This window comes from Amaranthus tricolor, chromosome 14 (genome assembly GCF_026212465.1).
Source record: "Amaranthus tricolor cultivar Red isolate AtriRed21 chromosome 14, ASM2621246v1, whole genome shotgun sequence".
Lineage (NCBI taxonomy): Eukaryota > Viridiplantae > Streptophyta > Magnoliopsida > Caryophyllales > Amaranthaceae > Amaranthus > Amaranthus tricolor.
In genome coordinates this window covers 2,287,843-2,313,000 of record NC_080060.1, presented here as the reverse complement: position 1 = coordinate 2,313,000, position 25,158 = coordinate 2,287,843, and the positions used below count along the sequence as shown (strand labels likewise).

At 33.0% G+C, this 25,158-nt stretch overlaps 4 protein-coding genes across 5 annotated transcripts; 2 read left to right on the top strand and 2 right to left on the bottom strand.

The window, feature by feature from the left end:
- Positions 1 to 728: 728 nt before the first annotated feature.
- Positions 729 to 13,797, bottom strand: LOC130799764 (vacuolar protein sorting-associated protein 51 homolog). Its single transcript, XM_057662989.1, has 20 exons — positions 13,325 to 13,797; positions 10,647 to 10,786; positions 10,233 to 10,287; positions 10,028 to 10,135; positions 9,498 to 9,596; positions 9,321 to 9,398; positions 8,675 to 8,752; positions 8,388 to 8,537; positions 8,030 to 8,130; positions 7,861 to 7,928; positions 7,197 to 7,270; positions 6,999 to 7,065; positions 4,986 to 5,104; positions 4,597 to 4,863; positions 4,375 to 4,491; positions 3,299 to 3,370; positions 3,162 to 3,212; positions 2,224 to 2,463; positions 1,960 to 2,136; positions 729 to 1,317 (listed from the first exon to the last, which is right to left on the bottom strand). The coding sequence occupies exons 1-20, from the start codon at positions 13,502 to 13,504 to the stop codon at positions 1,195 to 1,197; spliced, it is 2,364 nt and encodes a 787-aa protein (XP_057518972.1). The 5' UTR covers positions 13,505 to 13,797; the 3' UTR covers positions 729 to 1,194.
- Positions 13,798 to 16,374: 2,577 nt separating this feature from the next.
- Positions 16,375 to 17,808, top strand: LOC130799763 (bZIP transcription factor 53-like). The gene has a single exon (XM_057662988.1). The coding sequence runs from the start codon at positions 16,987 to 16,989 to the stop codon at positions 17,410 to 17,412; it is 426 nt and encodes a 141-aa protein (XP_057518971.1). The 5' UTR covers positions 16,375 to 16,986; the 3' UTR covers positions 17,413 to 17,808.
- Positions 17,809 to 20,008: 2,200 nt separating this feature from the next.
- LOC130799762 (sm-like protein LSM2) lies at positions 20,009 to 23,085 on the top strand. 2 transcript variants are annotated; one of them, XM_057662987.1, is made up of 5 exons: positions 20,009 to 20,235; positions 20,664 to 20,943; positions 21,070 to 21,111; positions 21,198 to 21,356; positions 22,705 to 23,085. In XM_057662987.1, the coding sequence occupies exons 3-5, from the start codon at positions 21,109 to 21,111 to the stop codon at positions 22,822 to 22,824; spliced, it is 282 nt and encodes a 93-aa protein (XP_057518970.1). In that variant the 5' UTR covers positions 20,009 to 20,235; positions 20,664 to 20,943; positions 21,070 to 21,108; the 3' UTR covers positions 22,825 to 23,085. The 2 variants fall into 2 exon arrangements, with proteins under 2 accessions (XP_057518970.1, XP_057518969.1); XM_057662986.1 differs by lacking the exon at positions 20,664 to 20,943 and having other exon boundaries at positions 20,013 to 20,235.
- Positions 23,086 to 23,671: 586 nt separating this feature from the next.
- Positions 23,672 to 24,366, bottom strand: LOC130799761 (calvin cycle protein CP12-1, chloroplastic-like). Its single transcript, XM_057662984.1, has one exon. It carries the CDS (start codon positions 24,215 to 24,217, stop codon positions 23,855 to 23,857), a length of 363 nt encoding a protein of 120 aa, XP_057518967.1. The 5' UTR covers positions 24,218 to 24,366; the 3' UTR covers positions 23,672 to 23,854.
- Between the last annotated feature and the right edge of the window lie 792 nt (positions 24,367 to 25,158).

Sequence of the window (25,158 nt, the reverse complement as noted above, 5' to 3'; positions counted from 1 at the left end):
TAAAAACAAAAATACAAATGTACCATTTATTTTTGTTCATTATATTAAATGAATTATAATTTCATTGGTGTTATTTGGTATGTATCGTTAGATTTGTCTCTGCTTATAATTATATGAGAATTATTTATTATTAACTTATAAAAAACAAAATAATGATATTAATAGTTGAAATTAGAGGTTTTACATTAAAAATGTATAAAAGTCAAAAATAAACAACAATGATAATATTTGAATTTATTACCTACATAATTACATTCATTAATGGAATTTTTTCATAATTGGCTTTCATTTCAACACAACTATCTACCTTATTTGTGGGGAATTTGTGTCAATTACCAAAAGCGCTTGTGGCTCAATAAATGAGCATTTGCATATGGAGCAAAAAATTTGGAGTTCGATTCCTACTGAGCGCAGGTATCAATTGGAGGGTTTTTTAACTACGCGCATCTCTCTTTACTCCCTCCTTAGGGGACCTTGTATGATTTGTCCGCATCCTTCAGAAAAAATAAAACTCCCCACCCGGACCCTCCTTCATGCGGGATACTGGGAGTGTTCTTTACCTTTACCTTTTAGTTAATTTATAATAACATTTTTTATCTTATTTGTAAATTTCAATAGCTCCGCAAGGGTGCATCTTAGAGTACCTTAATAAAATAAAGAGTACAAACTTAAACCTACCCAATCCATCTCCAATCCAATATTGCAATAGCTCACAACTCATTCAAAAGTTTTCGATGTAAAAGACTAATAAAAGTTCTGTAGAGCTCAAGCATGTTTTATGTTCAACTCGACACTTGGTTCACAGTTTCACATCCCTGCAAATTGTAATCACATAGTGCTTATTTAGCCATTACAGAACATATGTAAACACAAAAGACTTAAAATTTGAATGTTAAAAACAATACAGTGACAAAATCTGATTTTTTGATATTTTATCCTCTCTACATTACATTTTTGATCCTCGGCGATGAATGATGTTCTCAGCAATGCATCCATAACGATCACACAACATAATTGTGTGACTCAAATCTCAGCTTTGTTAAGTGAATTCAGCAAAAGCCCACTCTTGTCATAACCCATTCTTACCACACCTGGGAACGGTCTCATACAGAATAATACTTGTATATGGAAGATCGGCGAGAGAATTCTTACAAATTTACAAGTACGAAATGCTACGAAAGAGATCTTTTACAATTATGGATCGTTTGTAGGAGTTTGTTCCTTGGATTTTTCCAACTTTACTTGTATAAGTCTGTCTAAAACAGCAGGATCTAAGGAGATCGCTTCCAGACAACGTTCAGCAGCAGCAACAACTACCTGGCGAGTTACATGAATAGCCAAACAGTTTCATATCACAACATACACAAAGTGCATCAACTTTCTTGAGCTAGTGACAAAAATTAACAGGAGTACGTTGAAGATCCAATTTAAAATATCAGCGTTCAGAATAATGCCATGCTAAATTTTAATAAGGGGTATAAGTGTATAACGCTTCAGAGACACAAAAATCGTTTGTTTGATGTAGGTTGAAAAATCCCATGTGACTTTTAATACCTATGAATTTATCTCCTTCGTTAAATTTTTAGAAATTTAATGAAGTCGTAAGATTTTTCAAAACCAAAGGAATTCCAAATAACCAAAGGGATAGGCATGGAATTACACTTACTGAGAATTTAAAATCTCTATGGTTTTTGATGATTTGGTTAAACAAACAAAACTCACAATAGCAACTTCCTTGGAACTTTTTTATGCGGAACTTATGCGCAAATAAGCAACCACAAAGCTTATGGTCCATTCAAGACCACAGAAACCAAATCTTAAGGCAGAGGCAGAAATTTTCATCTGTTTGCCAAAGACAAGAAAGAATCACTCAACGATTGCTCTGGTAAGTGGTGTATGTATGTTGATCAGCTCTGGGGCTTGCAAAAACGTTCTTGCCACAGCATAAGATTTTCTTACCTCCTCGAGTAAAAAGTCGACCGCGGCTTCATCTTCCACGTTATCCTTTATAGAAATCCTCAAGAACTGTATGTCCAACTGAATCTGCTGAAATCCGCTCCTGTTGAAAGTTTGCAATCGAGCAAATTCTTGCAAACTTTTTAGGCAAAGTTTCACTATTGTGGTTACGACAGAATCCTGAAACATGCCATACCATACCCACACATTAGCTGCAAGCTAGCATCGGCTGTACCAACATTATGCACACAGGATTTCAGGTCTTACCTGTGTGGCATCCACTTTGGTGAATATTTCCATTTTCTGCTTAAATAATTTGGCTAGATGAGACTCAAGCAGCTGACTCCTAGCCTTTTGAGTGTTGGATCGAGCTAGCTGACGGTCATCACGCAATGGAGTGCTACGTGAAGATGATGTGCTCCCATTGCTAATGCTATCAGCACGACGATGTTTACGGGAGGGTGCCTCAGGTAACAGTTGTTTTATCTCAGACTGTACTCCTTCCAACTGCAACAAAGAAATTCCAACATGGAAATGAATGTGTACCCTCTCATTTATTTATTTTAAAAACAAAAACATGTACTGATCAGCCAGATTCGAGCCCAAAAACTAATTCTGCAACGACAGCAAAGGCATCGCAAGCACATCATACTCAAAAGGTCTAGGGTCCGACCAACATGCTCTACAATTCACTAATGATGTGGGCAAGTTTGTTATACCAGCTGGAAGGTTGTTTTGCATTCTGTTATGTAATGGGTACTTTGGGCAATTACATATTCTAGTAGATTCTGCTTATGTATATAAGGAGGGCTGGATGGATGTATTCACATTTGTGTTTTTACACACTAGGGGGCTACTGAACCGCTCGAAAAGTTCAGGATGGGTACTCTGCTCATCTAGCTAAATAATACTACAAGCTTTCTCTCCTTTCAATCTTCTTTTTTCTGTCTCTATTTTCGTGTTCTGCTATAATCTGTTCTTCTCTTAAGTATATTCTGATCAGTACATTCTGATCACTGCCCAGGCATTACAGATGAGTGGGACCAATTTCTCTTAACCGGCAACGTACTAGTCAAGAAACATGAGATTAGCATGGTCTTTGTAGGTAACAAGTATTGCACAAAGCATCTCAATTCTCAACTCAGCTTTTGGTTGAATAGCATCAAAAGGTTGAGAATAATTTTTCAAAGGATAAAAAAACAAACCTCTTGAAGAAGTAAATCAACAAACATGTGAACTTCTCTGGGCGCCTTGTGCTGTAACAAGTGAAAACCACCAAAATCTGAACATCAGATTTGTTACGAACACACTAAAAAGGCAATCATACATGAAGATTACTAACCTTGATCCAATTTGTTGCTGTAAACCGTTTCTTAAGGAGAACCGATACTCTCTGAGTTTTCATTTTTATATACTGAAAGTGGAAAATGGATTATATCAATAACAAAACAGATATTACAGTAAAATAGGAACAGAGAGGGATCGACCGCATTAATATAACTGTTTATAAGTGCAAACTAGGGGTTAAAGTAAACTGGGATATACTTGTTCAAAAGTTTTGTTTTCTTTGATTAGACTTTTTCCATCAGCTCCTTTTGTATAAGGTAAACATGTTAAAAAAAGGTTTATTGTGAAGGGAAACACAGCCACGTGCTAACCCCAGCTATTCAACCCACAACAAAATAAAAGCAGACACTCCTAATCCAATTCCCATGAAATTCATTTTAGGATATAAATACTTATACTTGCCTCAATCTCAAACTCTCAATTTACAAATTTTATACACATGCATGGACACATAATGGAAGACCACCGTTACTACTTCCTACAGTTTTAACAATGCAATTACGTAGAGATCAATACATAAGAGTGATTAGGCGAAGATATGCTGACACAGATTCGGGCTAATCCTTGAAGAACAAGCATGTCATTGGATTAAAGATAGATAGATTGCACTAGTTTGATTTAGCCAAATATCCACCTTGTCCACAAAAAAATACAAAAATACAGTGAACGGTGGGTGCTACTGATAACCAGTTAAAAAGCAACTAACATAGCAGCTAACAGAGTTCAAAGGTTAGGGAGAATGATTCATAGATTAGGAAGAATACAGCTCCCACTCCTAACATCATAAATTTTGAATCCCAAGTATGTTAAAGAATAGCTTAGCCCAAATCAGAAAGGGCTACCACCCTGATGGCCACCAAGTCTCCCTCCCCTCCCCCAACCCCCCCATCCCCCCACCCCTTTAGTTCTTCCTTAAATTTTTTGAATCACTGCCATTATGCCATATGAATTGCAAAACCTTTATAGTTGAGTTCAAAATTTATATTAATCCTGACTAAAAAATGTAGGTGAAATAGATTGTCACTTCAATGATATCAAATAATTAAAAGGTGAAGGGATTAAAAATCCTACAAGGTGCAGGAACGTTTCAGCAGCAGATCGATATATTCGGCAAATTTCTGCAGGAACAAATGCAGGGCCACTCTCATAACCTCTGACGCTTCCGCCAGAAAATGAAGTTGCGATCTCCTGAAAAACAACCAAACAATTATTGGTCACCCCTTATTGTAATTAAAGTAGTATCAACGTACAAATTATAAACCAAAAAAGGTTCAAAAACTCATTGGTACTTGCCTCAGTGATTCTTGGGATGGCATTTTGATCTATAAAAACCGAGAGCTGAGCCAGAACAAGAACAAGACCAGCATAAGTCTTGTCTCCTTGAATGCTGTCTCGGAAAACCAAATCTGGAGCAACTGAACTACTTTTTCCCGAAAGCAAAAGAAAGCGATTATAAAGTGAAATGAAGAAGTCTTGAAACCCTTCTTGAACCCAATCAACAATCAAGTCCCTCAGTCTATTTAGCAGTGGCCGGCTATCATCAAGAAGGTGACGAAAGTTCTAAAGGAAATCACAGAAACATGATAAATCAACAGAGAGGAGAATGCAAGACTGCTTTACAAAGTTCATGTAACATACATGCACACATATATAAAGGTAGCTGTTGTAAGCAAATATATTACCAGCAAGACACCCATGCTCCCTTGTATGACTGCCTTCTTGCTCGCCTCCAGAATAATCTGCAAAGAATGTTCTTCTTTCACCGTCTCCTTTTGGCTATTTTGAACTTTCATCAGAGAATCTGCAAATTTAAAAATATATTATAAAACCATCGACCAAGCACAGAAAAGTAACATTACCTAAGACACATGTATTCAAATAAAACGTAATCACTATCTCAAGAGCGTAAGCTATGCCATGTAGTAAAATTTCAAGTCCATGCTACAGTCTTACAGTGACGTAGATTTTCGTCGAAGGTTATACAGCTAAATCCATCTCCCATCATCTAAGTTTATCTTGGCATTTTCATTCATAGACCACATCCATTTTGTAAAACCTTTTTGTCAATTGTTTCCCAAGCAATCTGATCACTAAGTCACTATATAGTTTTACAATAGTACCCAGGAACCCAGAGTTTCCAGGACAGCGATATATAGAAAACCAAAACATTGTTGAGATCAATTATATTCACCGACAGTTTGTTCCTTCAATCATCAATGACCACATGAACAATTTCAACTCATCATTTAAAAAAAAATTCAAATGAAACATACTTATTTTTTTATTAGTTACTATCATTCCCCATTTGGCCTTTTTAGTTGCTAGGCATACCATATATAGAACGTCTTTTGGATTACCACTATACCCTTACTAATAATTCCCATCTAGTCATACACCCAACAGACAACCCATCTAATATCCCATCAAAACCCAAACTCAATTGATTTAACACAATAAGTACCCTTACTACATTAGTAACATTGACAATCAAAAATTATTCAAAACACATCTTCACTCTTTCTCCTCCAAAGCCAAACATCTTCATTCCCTCTCCTCCCATGTCTTCATTGGTGCCTTCCCATCATCGACAGCCACCAACCACCATCAGCACATTAACAGGTGACACCACTACCATGTCTTTTTCCTCCCTCTTCTTCCTCCCTAAAGATTTTATCTCTCCTCCACTTTCTCAATTGTTACGTCAAGCCTTTTCTCTCCAACCACAAATCTTCTTTTGTTCTCAGATTTATGGGGCTTTAGACTTATTTGACCTCTTTATTCTAAATACGGATATTAATTTGGTTTTTATGGAGGTAGTGGAGAGTGGTGAGGGGAGAGTCTATTAAAATAAGGCTTTTTTGTATCTTGTGGCACTAAAGCCTTTTATACACTGTGCCTTTCATAACTTTCTCAAGGATATGTATATAGCCCCAATGCCATGATTTTTCTAGTATAAATCTAATTTATAACCTCAAAGTAAATCCTTAACCCCATCCATAAAAGCCTCTCCCTAGGATAACTGGAGAGGCTCGCCAAAGTTTGGTGAATATGAATTTGTTGTTTTACTATTAGTTGATTTATTTCTCCTATACAACGATGTCTCAGGTGTTCTTGTGTATTTACTTCTATTTTCTTCCTTTAATAGACATTCAGTATTCGGTAAGTTCTCTGTATATAGCCATGGTGAATTTTTTTACAAAAGTTGGATGGCGATAGCAGTGGTGGCATCATTGCTGCAGGTTGTCCGTGGTGGTGGTTATGGCAATGGCAGAAGGCAGGCCGACAATGGTTCTGGTGGTGGTAGTGGCAGGAGTTGATAACAAACCCACCTTTTCCCTCCCTTCCCAGTTTCTCTCTCTTCGTAATCGTAGGGGTAAACCTGTCAATAATATCATCATTGCTTTGCATATCTACAGTGCACATCTCAACTAAAATGCAGATGAAGTGATAATCTAGATCAATTATCCTTGAAGTCTATTTGCTGTTTCATTTTTCTCTTCTTCTAAATGCTGAGTTGGGGACAATACAAAGGAACAAAAGCTAAATTGCGACCCTTTTGCACCATATCATTATATTATTCTGATTTGTTTTATAGGAAAAAAGCTTCAATATTGTTTTTTTCCTCCCACAAAAGTAATCGGGACATTTTAAGCACACACATACAAAATTATAAAATGAAGTGAAACAGGAATTACTTGATATTTCCTGAAGGAGATGAGAAAAGCTGCCAGAAATGTACACCTTGACAGCATGGTTGGCAGCCTGGTCACAATCACAGATACGAAACAATAAGAACAAATCCCTTAATACAATACGTACCGAACATGATGTAGGCTCTAATAGCTCAAAGACCAAGAAGTTATATTAAGAAAAAGGAGAAGCATAGGACAAACCTCCAAACAAACATCAGCAAGAGATGCTTCAGGTAGCACATCATCGATCATTAGCACATCATCCCAAACAAGTCCTATACAAGAAAATAAATCAGTAAAGAAGTCATTTCACATATGGATCTGAGAACAATAACAAAAATCACCAAAAAAAAATCAGCACGTTACATATTAGAAGTTTGGTTAACAGTTAACCAGAACATATTAGAATTTGACCAAGAGATTATGGTTAGTTTGCCACAGATAGAATGTAAAGAGTAACTGACAATGCCAGAATTAAACAACTATTAACTACAGCAAGAAAATCATTAAAAGGGAATTGGCATATAATATGAAATAATCATAATATGCATATCCCAAAGATAGCCAATAAACAGACATATATTGAAGTAGACCTAGCACCAAAGTCTCACCTCAGGCAGGCAGAATATTAACTCATCAGAATTCAATTTAGGTCCTATTAGTCACAACCCATAAGCATTATTTACACAGGCCCCTATATGTTACATCTCGCCTGTAGAAGCCACATACATTATATAGGTTCTGTACTTTAATGTACATTTAAATAAAGTTAACAAGAGTGCATAAACATCTATACAAAAGCTGAAAATCCTCCAAGACTATAGCCAACAATCATTTGGACATATTCTAGAGAAATGGAACTCACTGAGCATTCCCAACAAGTCTAGTGAAGAAATTTGGTTCCTTATGTGCTTCACAATGGTTTCAAAATGCCTGAATCAACAATTGGTTATCATATAGCTGACAATGGAAGTAGAGATTAAGCTTCAAATAGATTCAACCAATTAATAAAGGGGAATCAAGCTTAAAATTACTTGATAACAAGATCATGTGAGATTCTAATAAGTTCCTGTTCTGAATCAGGAAATATTACTCTGTAAGCACGGATTGCCTCCACCAACTCAGAAGTTGAAACCTGGTAGTACATAGGTTAAAAAACTACAGAAAGACAAAGAACCACAATACAAACAAGTAAATATAAAATTGGCAAAGAAGGAATGAGCCTCAGTTGATGCTGATAATATTGACAAATACTAATCTTGACTAACAGATATTTCAGAATTAGAGAGACATAAACGCAACACATGCATGTCAATCCTAAATTCATAATTGTGTGTGCATTTAGTACTCTATTCCCAAGTGTTTACCCTATTGAAGAAAATCACTGCTTACCTCGTGAGCGGTAAAATTATGATCAGGTGATTCTTGCTTGGCAGACTCATCTGAGTTTGCAGGATAAGCAATTTTTCCATCAAAGTGTAGTTGCACATCAACAAGGGATTGCTCCAACTTCTCAAATAATCGATCTTTCATGTTGCCCACCTGTTGGGATAAAAAGCAATTGGAAACTGAATGGATTACACCACAGAAAAAAAAACAGCAGTGGGCGCATTATGCAGATCTTGAGATGTTGCAAATTTCAACAAAAGCTGACATACTAGAAGAATTCAAGAACACACCGGAATATCTAGCTGCTTGAGAAGCATTACAGCTTCAGCTCTAGCTTGGATGGATTCAGAGTCCGAAAAAAGCTTTTCCTGAGGAAGAAAAAGCGTTGGATATGAAGTAGTCCTTCTGAAAATCAAGGATAGGCAACAACAGAAAAGGCTAAACTACATAAGAAGAGTTGTCTTTTTTCTGTTATATTATCCCCTTCGTTTAGGTAAGTATGCTAATTTAAGAGGGGGGGGGCGCAAAGGGGCACAGAAAAACAACATAGCACTTGAACCATGCATACAAAGCCAGTCTCACTAGTAATAGCTATTTAGAACTTCACAGAACTGTCAGCCGCTGTTGACTACAAACTCCCGCCAAAAATGATACCGTAGGCATAGATTCAGCACATATAAACTTTTCTTAGCTGAGAAAAAGAATTACTGAAGAAGAAAGTATAAAAGAAATCACAAAGTAGTCCTCAAGGATTTATAAAAATCAGCTTTAAAATCCTACCACCTATGTAACTTATTAAAAGAACCATTCTTCAGGCCATCCGGATTTCCAGATTCCCTATTTACTTTTCATCTTTCAATTTAGTCGGGTATCGGCCGTAATTATCCTCTTCTAGGTCCCAAAACTCAGGTATGCGGAAAACATTAACTGAATTACCTGTAGATTCTTAATTATTATGCTAATTGCATCTTCAGATGCTTTCTTGCAGTCTTGGAATGACGAGTCTCCATATGCCTATTGGAAAAAATGAGAACAGGACATTATGAAATATTAATTTCATACGTTGCCAAGCGCAAAAAAAGTACAACCAAAAAGTACAAAGCAGAGGAAAACCTTGAAAATGGGCATTGCACCGGTGTAGAACTTAACTGCATCAGCATAAGCTTCAGATTTAATGCACTTCCCGAGTCTTTCAGGTAAATCATATATGAACTGTTCTATTCAAAAAACGTACAACTTTCAGCCAGCTTTGTTATGACTATAAATTTTTGCAAACAATAACATCAAAATATTACGACACAAGAATGGATTATTAGGTTTCAGCATACATGATCATCATGAAACAATATATATTCCATGTACATTCAAGTTCACAGAACTTTGAAGAGTAATATCTTATAATTCCGTTTCATACAACATCCAGGTGACCTTATAGTGCTGACTGCAGAATCGCACAAAGGTGACAGGAAGTATGCACAGAATCCAAAGAAAAATACTACTACTTAACATCAGAGTCCTTAACAGAATTCTACAGCAGAGAACAAATTCACACCACTGCAAAAGTGTCAAACACCCTTTACAAGGGAAGGTAGAATCCGCGAGATCACACAAAATATAAAGGCACTGCCCACTCACTTCCATACCTGGATTTTGCGTAGAAGGTTGCGAGTACGGTGCAGCTTTTCTATATGCCCTCTTTTCTCAAACAGTGATGTATTGACCCCATCACTCCTGGATTGCACAGATAAAATCTGCGACATAAAAAAGTTGAAAAATATTTTTTTAAAAAATCTTAATTTCTTAGGAATAGAAGATCCTTCAATTTGCGCAAATAAACTACTTTACTACCTTCTCAAGTAACTGCTCCATATTTGCCTCCATGCCGACAATGTTGCTATTCATCCTATAAAATAAACAAAAATTTTCATGGAATTATGTAAACTAAGACGTTGTGAATAAGCAATTTTTGGAAAACAAAGATAGCCGTAGAAAGTTGTAGTAAATAAAGTCTATAATGTGCAAGCCAGCACAAATAACTCATCACATCTGTAGATAGCAGCTCAAATTTTGCATAATATAAGTTAACAAAATATAGAGAAAACAACACAGAAACAGCCTAGCAAGCAACACAAGACAAAGGCAAAATGTAAAAAGAAGCTACAAAAATTCATAACATCTAAAACACACCAAAAATATAATCAAAGTATCAGACAACCATCATATTACATCTAAATGGTCATTTCTTATGAGATAATAACTTGCCTTTTAATCGTCTCTGTGGCACTAATAAACTTATTGTAGTTCTCATACACTAACATCTGCAAATCGGTGTCCAAATTTTTTATTTCAGCTGCCATTTCAACATGCCGTTGAAGTAATGTCTCCAAGTTTGATTTTTGTACCTACAAATGGAATTTAGAGAAAGGTAACAAGTAAGAATTTCTAGATGAGCTATGCCTCCAAGACTTACAAAATTACATGTTAATAGAAATTCTGAAACATATACATGGTAAATTTACATATATTACATGTTATAACCGGGAGAATAGCAAAGCTATTTCATTTAACTATAAGCCTAGAAAAAAAAAACAGTAGAAAAACTCTTGAAAAATCTAACATCAGTTAAGGTAATTATTCTTCCTACATTCACCCTCCCTCAAGGCAGTGGCCAACTAAGATTAAAGAGAACATCGCTATGTTATGTAAATTTCATCTAAGAAAAGTTTGTGATCTCCAAGATCTACGATGCATTGCACCATTGTTATCAAAATTGTGATTTTAATGTTCGATCATACGATTCTACGATCCAAATTAATGTGAAAGATCTAGAATAAAACCTTAAGAGATAGAATCATAACACGATTCTACGATTCAAAAATCCAACAACTTTATTCAATTATTATTAATTTTTCTTATTCACCATATTTCATGACCAATATGGTCAAAGTCCTAATGTTCAAGATGGTCCAAGTGGTCAAGGTGAGGTCCAAGTCCAAAACAATGCAAGGGAATTATTTTTGTCCCAGTCCTTCTTTAATCCTAAGCACGGTTTTGGTCCAATAATTTTTACAAGGGGATGCACTTCACTTAGTGTAATTAACCTTGTTGAAAGCATCAAGTAATTGGGGGTTTTTCAAGCTTCAATACACGTGTGAATTAATGTCGGTTACAAGGAATAAATTCCAAACAGTTTTGGAATTCAAAGGGGCGTGTTTTAAGGAGATTTAAAGATGGTTTTCAATCTCATTTAAAGCTGCAGTTTTGGAATACAAAGGGGTATGTTTTAAGGAGATTTAAAGCTGGTTTTTAATCTCATTTAAAGCGGCGGTTTTGAAATTCAAGGGGCAGCTTTGAATGACGGTATTGAACAGTTTTTGAGAGATTAATTGCTGAACATTTATCCTAGTTTTAAGCTTTGTTTAATTAGTCTTAAGTGTGTGTAATGGAGATTAATGTGGACATTGATTAGCCACTTAATCCTCTTTTATTTTGTTGTCTTTTTATTTTCTTTTGTTGAATTTATTTAGGCAAGTGAAGGTTGTAAGAATGCTATATATAGCATACTTTGATGAATGAAAAAGATATCCAGAAATTTGCCAAAAAACTTGTGTTTTGTTTATTGAACTTGACTTGTGTTTAGTCAATTTTAATTGTCCAAATTTGAGTGTTCCAAATTTGAAGAGTAGTAATTTTGGTGAGAGTTCCCAAAGTTAAGACTTGTAGTTTGTGATTTGGTGAGAGTTCCCTTATCTAAACTACCCCAAGCAATAGAGTGAGAGTTCCTCTTTGCTATACCTTTAGCTTAGGGTGAGAGTTCCCCTAACTAATCTGATCATACAAAAAAATATACCAAAAAACGTGTGACCCCTTTAATTTATCATTTTGTAACAAGGTTTCTCATCTTGTTTACACATCATTTCACTAATTTAATTCACATACACACATATGTTTAAAAGTATTTCATCATCATAATTTTGAAAAATGAAGTTCTTTATCGATACAAAGTTTTAAACTAAATATGAAGCAGAAGCTAAAAGCAACAAATCCAATAAACCAAATAACAGCATTAAGCCCCTTGCAAGTTGCAACCCTTATGCCACAAATAAGCACGGGAAAAAAGACTAGTACGGTTATGGCATCGAAACTACAAGAGCATAACCGTCCTTTGTACGACGGGTGTCACGTGATTCACTACAAAATATGGCAGTTTTGGGCTATTTTGGAGGCAGTTTGAGCGAAACACGAATTTTAAAAGCAAATTAGCTAGCGGATTATGTTACACTAAATAGATCGAGTCAGAGTCGAGACCTTATCATAATATTCATCACATCAATTACTTCTAAGTCAAGAACAGGAAATCTTGACTTCATCTCTATTGTTAGTATTACGAATAACTAGTGTAAAAAAACACATAGATTTTGCACATCAATATCAAGAATGATCAGTTAATTGCTTAAGTCAGCCGCTAATTACTATGGAGGAAGTCTAGGTCGATAACAAACATTAATTTGCAAGTCAATATCAGCACATATATACAGTAAAGTGCTAAACCTAAACTCAGTAACAATTTTAGCATTTTTACTGTAAGTATCTGAAGATTGATTTATCTTGATATTGAAACGCAACTCTTATCAATTATTACCTTCGGTACGTGCCTACTACTGCTGCTACAATTTTCTAAACCATCTATATCTATGTAGCAAATAATCATCCATTTCCGCTCTCACCTTATATCTCAAAGCCAGCCACTATACACCCTAAACTAATTACAAACCTTTCTAACCATAAAGTAGCATTTTCCAAATTAAATCACCAGATTGCATCCATAATAAAAACTATGTATCACAAAATGCTAACAAAAGAAAAACAATTCCATCGAAAATTAGCTAAATGAAGCAAATCAAAACCACAATAACCAAAAAAGGTATGAGAGAAACTACCAAGAGATTCATGTAATTGTCAGGATCAAATGAAGGCGAATTGATGGTATCCAATGTAGCGTACTTTGAAGAAACGGGATTTGAATTAGTTACAGAAGTTTGATCCGTTGAATAGAAGCTCGATAATAGATCTCTCATTCTCTTCGCTTTATCGTCTAAGGGTACATCATCTGCCGCCATTTTGTATTACACTACAGTTGAATTCAAATTCTTGCACAGATGCAAATTTGAATGATGAACTGAGCTTTGATATGTGGAATTTGATTGTTTTAAGATTCTGCAAGTTTTTTTTTTTTTTTTTACTGAATTTGAGGTTTTGATCTGGAAAAAGGGCGAGACAAATGGGAAGAGTTGTTTGTTTACAGTGAGACAAATGTGTTTGTGTTTGGGTTTGGGTTTGCGTTTGCTCAATTTATTTTGGAAAATCTGAAATAAGTAAGTCTATTGTCATAAAAAATTTTCCAACTAAAATTTGAAAAAAATTAATTCTCAATCTAAGTGTTTGGTAAGTGCAAATATGGGTATTTGAGGATATAGAGGTGGGATTGAAATTGGCAATTAATTAAGATAAATTTTTTATTAAGATACACGTTGATTTTAAATTTCTTAAAATTTAATAAAATAAATGTTTTTATCTACTTAACTTCAATATAAGTTTAATTTTTTAATTGCTTGTATAGACACGTCTTACGATGAGACGGTCTCACATAAGACTTGTTGAGTAATTAATAGTTGAAAATTAGTTAATTGTCAATCCCATGTTAATTTATTAATTCTCAAACTAAACTTTGAAAAAACATTTTAATTATCAATCCCATGTTAATGGAAATAATTAATTGACCTAGAGAACGTGGAAGAAATAGATAAAAAGTGATCCGTATGAGCTATACTTCTCTAAGGATCTGATCAGAAATAGAGGTAATTGAAGGCGTCTTATTCACGTCTTCGATTACTGATTATATCCCACTTATCTGTCATTTTATTGTTCCTTGCCTTTTACATAGCGTAATTTTACTCTTTCTATCTTACTACCTTCTTATTTTTACTTTTATTTTCTTCATATGTATTTATTTATTTATTTTTGTATTATCCTTTCTTAAATTGTTGTTAATGGTCAACGCGTGTTGTAAGTTGCAGACTTCCGGATAGTTACACTATCTTTGAAGATTTTTCTTGAGTTGATGGACTCTTTGATTGCACTCTCCTTTATGAGTATGAGTTATTGTCTTTCTTCCCTTCCCACCATGATCATAGTTCTTATGAGGCGGATATACTGGGTATAATGTTGATGAATATTTCTTGTTTGATGGGTGAGAATGGGACTCCTTTGGTCGCGCTCTCTTTCATGGGTATGAGTTGCCGCCGTCCTTCCCTCCCCAAATCCTGTCCATAATTTTTCTATGAGCGGGATACATTGAGTAAGATGATGATAATGATAGGCGAGAATGAGATTGAGAATAGAATAAAAATTTACAAATTTACCATTTTCAAAAATGACTTGAGAATTGTAATATCTCATATTTATTTTGTAAAATTTACCAATAAACAAGGGTATGCATGTTTTTTTAACATTCTTCCATCAATTCCACCCCATCTAATACCAACCCCTGGTAATATTTTGATGGGAATTGACCAAGTTTTAATACCATTTTCAAACTTGTTTTTATTCCCATTCACTTGAACTAAACATGGGATATCAATATTTTGGTTTTTTAATTTCATTTTCATCCTCTATTTCCTCCTACAATCCTACCAAACACAACCTAGGTATTCGTAAAATCAAAAGCCAGCTTTCAGCCCAACATGACCCGTAAGCGTTGTTCTTGAACTATTCAAAGATTTTTATCCGTGTCATAAATCATTTCTCAGTGAGACAGTCTCAAGACAAAAAATTTATATGCTAATAATTTGTATTAATTATACTATTCTACCTATGTATAAAATGCATCTCATATAAAAAACGTTTTATACAAGAATTCATGAATTGCTGTTGGTTTTTATATTCCTATATGTATAGGTGTTGAAAACAGACCTGACGGCTCAATATTTACCCTACTTTTTAATCAAATTCGACTTGACTCAACTTCAAAATAAACTTAAAATTATATAAAAAATAATGTAAAACACAACACAATTTTAAATCGATCCATAATATTTTATCCAAAATTAACCCGATAATCCAATGTTGTTTGAAACGTAAACAGAAAAATTCCAATACCATCACCAAAGGCTAAGCTGGCGTCATACGACGTGTTAGGATGTGTCAACTAGTAAAAGTTGCAAGAATTCTATCCCAACTAACACCTCCACCCAATGTGCTCTATCTTTTCCATAAAAATCTATTTTAATTTAATCACAAAAAACAATTCCACCACCCCCAATAAATGACTATTTTTAATTGGCCAATCAGTACAACATTCATTATTCAATAATTGAATCATAAATTTGACTTTTGTGCTATATCTCCGTCTTATAATAAATTTTTTAGCATTATATTTTGATCAAATGATTATAAAATAGTTGTACCCAAATTGTGAATATTTAAATAGTTAAATTTAATTTTTAAACTTTAGCGTACTGAATTTCCATTAACTTTTTTATATATTGTTTTATTTTTTTACACTTTTTCTCTAAAACACACTTCATACTCATAGTGCGTGTCTTATAACAATTTGCAAAAATCTAAAATTATCATCTAAAACTAATTATAGATTATAAAAATTATTCAGCAAGAAAAATAAAAGAAAACGAAACAATTTTATATGCGGTCGTCCTATATTTAAGACATAATAAATGGACTAGCCCATTATTTGATTAGTTTTAAGTCTATATAATCACATTTATGTGATCGCTTTTAAGACTTATATAATTACTTTTCATTCAATCATTACTCATAACTAATAATAATTACACAACATTAAAATCTTTCGATACTTATTAACTATTATGGTTTCTTTCCACATTTTGAATGAGAACAAACAAAACTGGCGAGAGTATAAATTTGTCCAATTACATAAGTTTAGACTTGGAGTCAAATTTTTTGTAAATAAAATCAATCACAAATAAAAGAATTTAAATCTAAAGTATTAGGTCAAATGAGAAGCAACAGTAAATTGAAGCGGCTCCCACGAAACGTACGACAGCAAAGCTTCTCGATTTTTCTATATAATCCACGTTTAGCATTTGTAAAAACCTTCTTTCTCGTCATCTTTGCTTAGGGTGCTTTAATGCGTTATTCCCAATTCTCTCTCCTTTCAGATAAGTCTTAATCCTTGATTTCATCAATTTTCTTTTCTCTCTCTCTTTAATTTGTCCTATTTATTTCAATCAATTTCACCAATTTCACCTTTTTAATTCGAGATAAGATACAGGGTTTAGTTTCATCAATTTATGTTTTGAAATTCGATTCAATGTTCATAGAGCCTACATGAGCTATCAAATTCAGATGCGGAGGATTCGAATTCTCCACTCCTTTTCAGTTGTTTTCCTCTACTGGTTCTACGTTTTCTCATGAACTAATCGCCTCAATTTCATGGATTTAGTTATTTTTTGTTTTTGATTCAATCAAACCCTAACCCTAATTCAAAAAACTCCCCAAAATAGTTTTTAGCGAGGAATACAACGATTTTTCGGATTTAGAAGCGGTTAAGTATTTAATTATCATGCAGCAGCCTCAACAGGTAAGTTCCGGATCGGATTCTGATCCGAGATATGCGAATATGGATGAAAGGAAACGAAAGCGGATGATATCGAACCGTGAATCTGCTCGTAGATCGAGGATGAGGAAGCAACAACACGTTGATGAACTAATAAAAGAAGCTCAACAGTTGAAATCTCAAAACTTGGAGATTTCGAATAAAATCGATGCTGTTTCTCAGATTTATATTGGAATTCAATCGGAAAATAATGTTTTAAGAGCTCAAATGGTTGAGTTGACTGATAGATTGAGGTCTTTGAACTCAGTGCTTCAGTTTATGCAGGATATTAGTGGATTTGCTATGGATATTCCCGAGATTCCTGACAATATGCTTGAGCCATGGCAGATTCCTTACCCCCTGAACGCCATCTCGAATGTGTTTCAGTGCTGAACATCAAAGATTGTCAGTGGTGGCGAATAATGGCGGTTCTTTGAGATCAATAGAGAAATCAATGGTGAACAAAGTTATTGCTGCAATGCTGCTATATGTGGATTAATTGTTGTATTACAAAAGTATCATCAACTTATTTGTGCTTTTGGTTTTAAGAGTGATTTTTTTTTGTTGGGTCCTTTCCGGTGTGTTATTGTTTATTTTTAGATTTGTTTGATGCTTTCCATATGCCCTGTTTTGGCATTATGGTATGAAAATTATGTTGCATTTGTAATTTTGTGGCCTTAAATTTGGTGTTCTTGATGTATAATTGACATTGTTGGAACTTGGAGGGTTGTTTATCTCCTTAATTGATGGAAATCCAATTTGATTTATAGAAGGGCCCTTTTTTGTTAATTGGCTTTTGAATTTATTTGTTGCCTAGTCAAACAATTTAGAAATAAGTAGTAAATGATTTTAAAGGCAAATTAAAGTCGCTCTTAAGCCAAAATGATAAGTTTTTTTCGAATTGTTGGTCTACTTTTCAAATAAACCATATAGTTGTCTAAATTACAAACAATAATACTTATTGTTACGATCTGATCAAACCTGTCAACTAAACCAATCAACACCAAATATTAGTTAAAGCTTTAGCTTATTTATCATTCTATTTTGATCAAGCAACTTACACCACAATGCTCTTTTGGTTTTCTATACAAAAGTTATATTTATTAATATTTTGACTTGTGTCATGTAATTCGTTAATCTTTCCGCGAATTACGAATCAAAAAATTAAAATATTATCAATTTTGAAGCCAGTTGATATAACAAAACCATGAAGAATAATGTGTGATGTGTGTTCTTGCTAATAAACTTTTTTGCACTAATTATTAATCCTATGATTATTAGGCTTAATTACTGCCCTCTAATTGTGTTTGCTAAAGAGCCCATGTTTCTTAGTCTTAGGGTATTCTTGCAAAGTAGAAGTAATTTCTTTTTAGCATTGCCTTTATTGGTGATTGGTGATTGGTGATTGGTGATTGGTGACTAGTAACACTACTCATATAGTCCTATCAATCTAATATGGCCAGTTATAAAGGAAAGTATAGTTTGTTATAAAGGGGAAACAAAGAGATTTTAGATTTTAAAAGTAAGATTTTTAGGTGGAATAGCTTTCTCTATGTTTTAAGAGTTAAGAAGATTGGCCTTTTAAAGCTTATCAAAGGATTAGGAAAGAACATTCTTCATGATGGCATGATATTATTTAAAATATTCTAATATCTTTGTACCTTTTTTATTTGTCTCATGTTATATTTTAGAATTTTAAATTATTTTTTCTTATTCTCTTTAAACAAGGCTGACTTATTAGGGCGTAGGAGGAGTATGTAACACTAAATATAAGAGAGTCTTTTTACTTTAATGTAAAAACACTTTTTAGCGAATATAGATAATTAACTATATTTTATTGTCAATATATAACCTCTATTTTTTATTTGTTTCATTTTGATTTTTTACTTTTTCATTATTTACATAAAATATTTGAATTTACAAAACTTCTTTATTATAATATCTTTTTCTTCTATGTTTCGATTGTTAATTTGTCGTCTCTTTAAAGAGGAGTCATGTACTTCTTTCCTGAGTTATTTTTGTCGGTAATTAGATTTTTATGTCCTTATGAGAGTTTAAGCTAACGATTTTATTATTATGATAAAAGTTAATATTTTGATTTTTTTTTGCATTGTCATGGAAACACAATCAATTTTATGTCAACCAAAAACTGTATCAGATTCAGTTATGTACAAATTTTTTTGGCAGCAAAAGTTAACGTCAAACCACAGGAATAGGACCATTACATTATCCGTAGTAACACACTAAGACTTATTGAGATGTTTGACCAGTGATTATTGATTATTGGCTATTAGTTTTTATTAGATTTTTAATTAACATATTAACTATTTATAACTTTTATACTTTGTACACAATTAAGCCATATGAAAATCCATAAAATAATTTTTTTGAGGTATTTTATAAATGGTTGTTGGTGGTTTTTTTTTTTTTTCCTTGTTTGACCATGTTGAGCCTGAGAATGTTGTTTGTTTTTATTCATTTTTAAGTTGGTTTGATTTAAGTCAATTGCTTAAGAATTGTACATAAAGTTAAGTACTCCATTAATTATTGACTATCTATATTTATTTGAGATTAAGTGGCTAATAAGCTTAAAATGAATGAAAAAAGTCTATTAAATATTTATTATTTATTTATTTATTTGCATAAATTGTTGTCATTTACAATTAATTTTTGGGTAAATTGTTAATAATAAACCAACTTGATTCATTGAAAATAAATTCACCAATTATTTACTTTTTTAATAAACTCACCTTTAGGTATATTTGCTAAAAATAAACTCACTTATTATTTATAAACATTTTTAAATTTTTTTTGTAAATGAAGAATAAAAAAAATAGTTAGGTTTATTTTCAGCGTATAGAACAAATATTAATTTATTTTTAACAATTTTCCTCATAATTTTTAAAGAACCAACAAGTTCAATTAACAAAAAAAAAAAACAACACAAATTAAACCACCAAACCACCAAAACAACCGACAATTTCCCCCATAACTTTTTAAACAACCAACAAGTTCATATAAAAAAACAACACAAAATTGAACCACCAAACACCCATTACGGCATTATTAGTTTTCGACCTGGCGCCTGGCCGTGAGAGAGATATTTATGTTAAACCCTAATTCTGCTGTATAGCGAAGAAAATTCACTAAATTCTAGTATATTCTCGTAATCTTAATAACAAATTCGTGTTCGTGGCGCACTCTTCTATTTTTCAGGTTAATTTCTTTCAATTTGGGTTTTTGTTGTTTTCAATTTTCGTTGTTTCCAAATTATTTTCATTTGTGCACTTATCTGAATATTTTAATTATATAACTTCTCATTATCATAGTATGTTTTCAATGAGTTGATTTTTGACATTATTATGTTAATGGGGGTTGAAATTGATTGTAGGATAGGGTTTATCTATTTTAGCTATTAATGCAGTGAAGAAATCCATAATTTAGACGTTAGATTTATTGGCACGAAATCTTTAATTTTAGTTTTCATTATGATATTTTTCTATAAAATTTGAAGAATACGCAATTTTACGTGCTGTTATTTTTGGTTTATTGAAAATGTTGTTTATATTTGGCTAGTTTTGTAGTGATTTAAGGAAACATTGTTCAGAAATTTGACGGAATTTCTCACCTTGTGATTATAAAAGGATGAGACTTGAGGTGGCAAGTGGCAACCTATATTGATCGAGGCCTGATATTATTTATCTGATCATGAACCCGGGATGGCTGAGATTTATCACACCTATACAAAAAATAAAACGAGATGATTGAAGTCTCAAGAGTGTTTGGGACAATCTACTTATCATTATGTGATAATTGTCATGTATTGCAACAATATGCCAAAGCCTTACTCTCAACGACATGGGGTTGGGTACATGAGCTAAAACAAACAATGTGGAAACTCTCACATACAAAGAATTAGGAAATGTATATTCTCTTCCTGTTTTGGTTCATGCCAACACTTTTTCTTTATAATAACGTGAAGTTCAAGTGCTTTGGTTAAGTTTCATACCTTGGACGGTCTGACCTCACATAGCTTTGTATATGCTACAGATTAATCACGGAACTAGAGCTCAAAGAAAGCTGTAAAAAATGGTAACTTTTATTCGGAAGTACAAACTATTGATCTTGCATTATTGCTGAACGTGATTTTTCACTCCTTTATTTTTTTGTGCGGGTAGCTATTCTTCTCTTATTTCAAGGAAATTGTGGGGCGTGAAGTTGTTGTGGAGCTTAAGAACGATCTTTCCATAAGGGGTACTCTCCGTTCTGTTGATCAGTACCTCAACATCAAGCTGGAGAACACTAGGGTTGTTGACCAAGACAAGTACCCTCACATGGTATTTTCTACTCCCTGCCAATTGAATTTCTTTTTAACTATTGAATGATTGTATCACTTGTATTGTATGGATTGTGTTGAGACTTTGTCGACCAATGATTTAGTAGGAGAAAATATGGAGAGCATTCAACCATAATGTTATTGGTGAACTTGTTACTGCCCGTGCTACACGTGCTGTAGCTAGGATGTATTTGTTGGAGAATATGTTTTGATCAGGATCCAATATTGATTTTATTTCTATGTCTAGGTTTTGTTTTATCATTGCTCTGGTATGAATGACTGCATACCTTTAAAGTTCTTTTTTTCTATCGACAATAAAAAGATGCCAGAGCTTGCCAATCACTCCTGCGATTCTTATGTTGTGTCAGCTCTGGCTACTGGGTACAAAAGGGGATACGTATTGAAACTTGAGAAGGACAAAAACTGATGTGGCTTATCCATGATTCACGATTTTGACTATTGAGGAAAATTTGGGTTTAAATAATCAATACTTGCTGATAGAATCATAAAAATGAGGCATCAAATATCATAAGGCTTATACTAAAATTATCGAAGATTGTTTTGCATGTATAAACTCTTATTTCCTCTTTTTTTTTTTTTTTTTTTTTTTCTGCCATTGATCTCAGTAGAGCAAAAAACCGTGTACATTTGGTCATTGCTTAAGCCATGCACAATGTGAATTGGTTTCTCATTCTTCAACTTCAGTTAATGTCTGCTGCATTTGATATTTGGCAATAAAAAAAATCAAACTGAATATTTTCTTACGTTACTGTTAGTGTCGAGTCATGTTATTGAATAATTGAAGGGAAATATTGCAGATGTGTTTTTGCAACTTATTCCTTCTCATCAAGTAGCTACTGAAATTAAGGACCATTAACCAACAAAAATATACCTATGCTCCTTGTCCAATATGTGACATGTAGTCAAAATCACTTCATTTCTTCCATTTTGGCTAATGATTGTCAACGAGGTAGTTTAAGGGAAATCTTAATCGAATAAAAGCTTCTATTCATTTAGGCTTATATAATTAGACCTGAAAGTTCGTAGGTGCACTTTCTCGACTTTCAATGTTTATAGAAGTTTATTTTGTGCGAAAGAATATTGAATGACACTGTAACACTGGGAGGTGTCCTATTGTCCTTAGATGCTCAGTAATAGGACATTTTTGCTTTGTTATGTCATATTTACTTTACCTTGACAGTAAATGAATGATATGGAACTTATAACACTTGCTGTGGTCTTTTCTGTGTACAATTGAATACTTGTTTGCTTTTCTCACCTAATGAAAAATTTTTACGCCCTCTTGCAATCTGCAACAGAAATTCACTTATAGTTATTTACTACTGTAGTTATCAGTGAGGAACTGCTTTATAAGAGGATCAGTTGTTAGATATGTCCAACTACCACCAGATGGAGTTGATGTTGAGTTGCTTCATGATGCTACAAGAAGGGAAGCACGAGGCGGCTAAACTAGGTACTGTGTACCAAGCATTATCTTGAATGCGGTGCGGCCTAACTTCTCTATAAGAGCTTAATTCTTTTTTGAAATGCTCTGGAGGTGGTCTTTACTCATCCATGAGCATGTATTGTTGCCTAATGTTGGCGTACCAATTGTAATGATACAGCTATGTAACGTTTTTCATTCGTTATGATGAATTGATGAACGTTGGAAAATAGAGTTCTCAGTTATATTTGCTTGCACAATCGAATGCATTTTGTTTAGTAGTTTATGCTTGTGCTCTTTCCTCTTGCATTTGTATGTGTGGCCAACTGTCTTTTGAGGTTGCCTGAGTTTCCTTATCAATACCGTATTTGGAGCTGATATTGATACTAGAGAAAACATGGTGAACCCGAGTTCACTCTTTTTACATTCTACACTTTCTTCATACTTTGATTTATAATATCTTTAGTTAGACAATAAATAAAATTAATGTGAATATTAATAATAATAAAGTAAATATTACAAAACACATAGCATCACTTAGCTTAGCTATATCATTTTCTCATAGATTGTATTGTAGAATATTAATAAATTAATACTAAATAAGCGTTGCAACTAAAAGAAAGATAAATTTATAATTAAAAATTTTAAATTTAAATGCGAGTTTTAGTATTACTTGCTTTGTTTTTTTATCAGTGTTGAACCTTTTATTTTGACACTATTCAATACATTATTATAACCGCCAATATCTTTAGTTATCTATAATAATAATAATTCATATCAGTAATTAATATTATTAATTAATATACATTAAAGACAAACCAAAAAAAAAATTTACTTGAGTATGTTTTTTCTTATCAATAAAGAAAACAAAGTAACACAATATTGTAGTTGATAAATAACGGTTACCAGTAATTATGCAAATATTACGGCCAATAAAAACCAGACGTGGTAAGATGTCTGGGAAAACATTCACATAATTACATGACCAATATTTATGATTCATATATCTCCATTATCATAACTTAAGATAATTAAAACTCATGATAAAAACTTAATTAATTATCATAAATTCTACATTCTTCGTCTTCAGGATTATCCTTACAAAATTCCTCAATAGGATTAGTAGCATTAGCTTTATCCCTAGCATGGCTAGCTGCTGCACTTACTTCTTCAACAACATCCCAAGCCGCCGCACACTCGCTGCTAGCCGAGTCATCTGTGCAAGCGGCTTCAGCATCCTTAATACTCTTCTCTACATTCTGCGACAGCTTATCCGGCGCCGCTCGAGCCGCTACAAGCCGACTCCCATGACTTCTTCTCATAAATGTAACCATACTGTTACCTATTTTTGGAGATTCTAAATTTGGCAAGTTAGGTACCAAGATTTTTGGGGTCATTGAAATACTCATGCTTGCCATTTTTGGTTTCTTTTTAATTTGAAGATGGGTTTTTGTAGAATGAGAATTAAATAAAATGGAATTAATTAGAATGATATATAATTTGTGTGGTTTAAGGAATGAATGTGTAGCACATATTTCTTATCATGATTTGATCACTATTATCCTCCCACGTTGTAGTTTGTGTTGATTTTTTTTATTTCTCGAGTTGATATTTTTTTTCTTGTTGATTTTTTTGCCTTTTATTTGGATTTATTAATTGATTTTTTTTATAAATTGTCTTAATTGAGGTGTACTTACTAGTCATTAGTTTTTTTTCTAGATATTATATGATATATTTCTAGGTGTTCGAAATATACTTCTCAAAATTAGCCAAAATATTCCTACAAATTATCAAAAAATAATTGAGTGATTTTTGGATATTTTTAATATTAGAAAGGACTACTCCACCTTTCAATTAGAAATAATGTAGTAAAACAATATAAAGTGTAAATTATATTTGTATTTTCATTCTAAGGATGTCAATTAGTTATTGATTTTGTTGATTATCGAATGGAGCTAGTAATTATTTTATAAATGTTATTCTAATTCAGTATTCACATATATTTCTACATAAATACCCGATCAATTGCATTTTTGTTTTCAATTTTTATTTAAATGTACTTCTATGATAAAAAAAACTTTGCTCTAACTAGTATAGTGTGAATAAATTTTGAAAATAATTAAAAAATATATATTAAATAGTTATACATTGACACGAATACAACTGGAGAATACATATATATTTATCTGCTTTACTCATTTTGCATTACTTAACCGAAAAGACTATTTTAAGTTTTATATTATATATCCAAGAAAAACTTTGAGCAATAACACTTGTAACACTGGCTACCCATAGAGACTGTAGACTGGTTTCAAAAATCAACACAAGTTTTTTTAGTGCACGCAAATGAATTTTCTCG

Excerpts from the sequence above, each read along its gene's own strand:
- LOC130799762 (XM_057662987.1), top strand. Across the intron at positions 21,357-22,704 it reads AAGACAAGTACCCTCACATG|TTATCAGTGAGGAACTGCTT; the intron begins GTATTTTCTACT and ends TTACTACTGTAG.
- LOC130799763 (XM_057662988.1), top strand. The coding sequence starts at position 16,987 with ATGCAGCAGCCTCAACAGGTAAGTTCCGGATCGGATTCTGATCCGAGA.
- LOC130799761 (XM_057662984.1), bottom strand. The coding sequence starts at position 24,217 with ATGGCAAGCATGAGTATTTCAATGACCCCAAAAATCTTGGTACCTAAC.
- LOC130799764 (XM_057662989.1), bottom strand. The coding sequence starts at position 13,504 with ATGGCGGCAGATGATGTACCCTTAGACGATAAAGCGAAGAGAATGAGA. Across the intron at positions 9,597-10,027 it reads ACCTTCTACGCAAAATCCAG|TTCATATATGATTTACCTGA; the intron begins GTATGGAAGTGA and ends TGAATAGAACAG. Across the intron at positions 4,864-4,985 it reads GGAGCATGGGTGTCTTGCTG|AACTTTCGTCACCTTCTTGA; the intron begins GTAATATATTTG and ends GATTTCCTTTAG.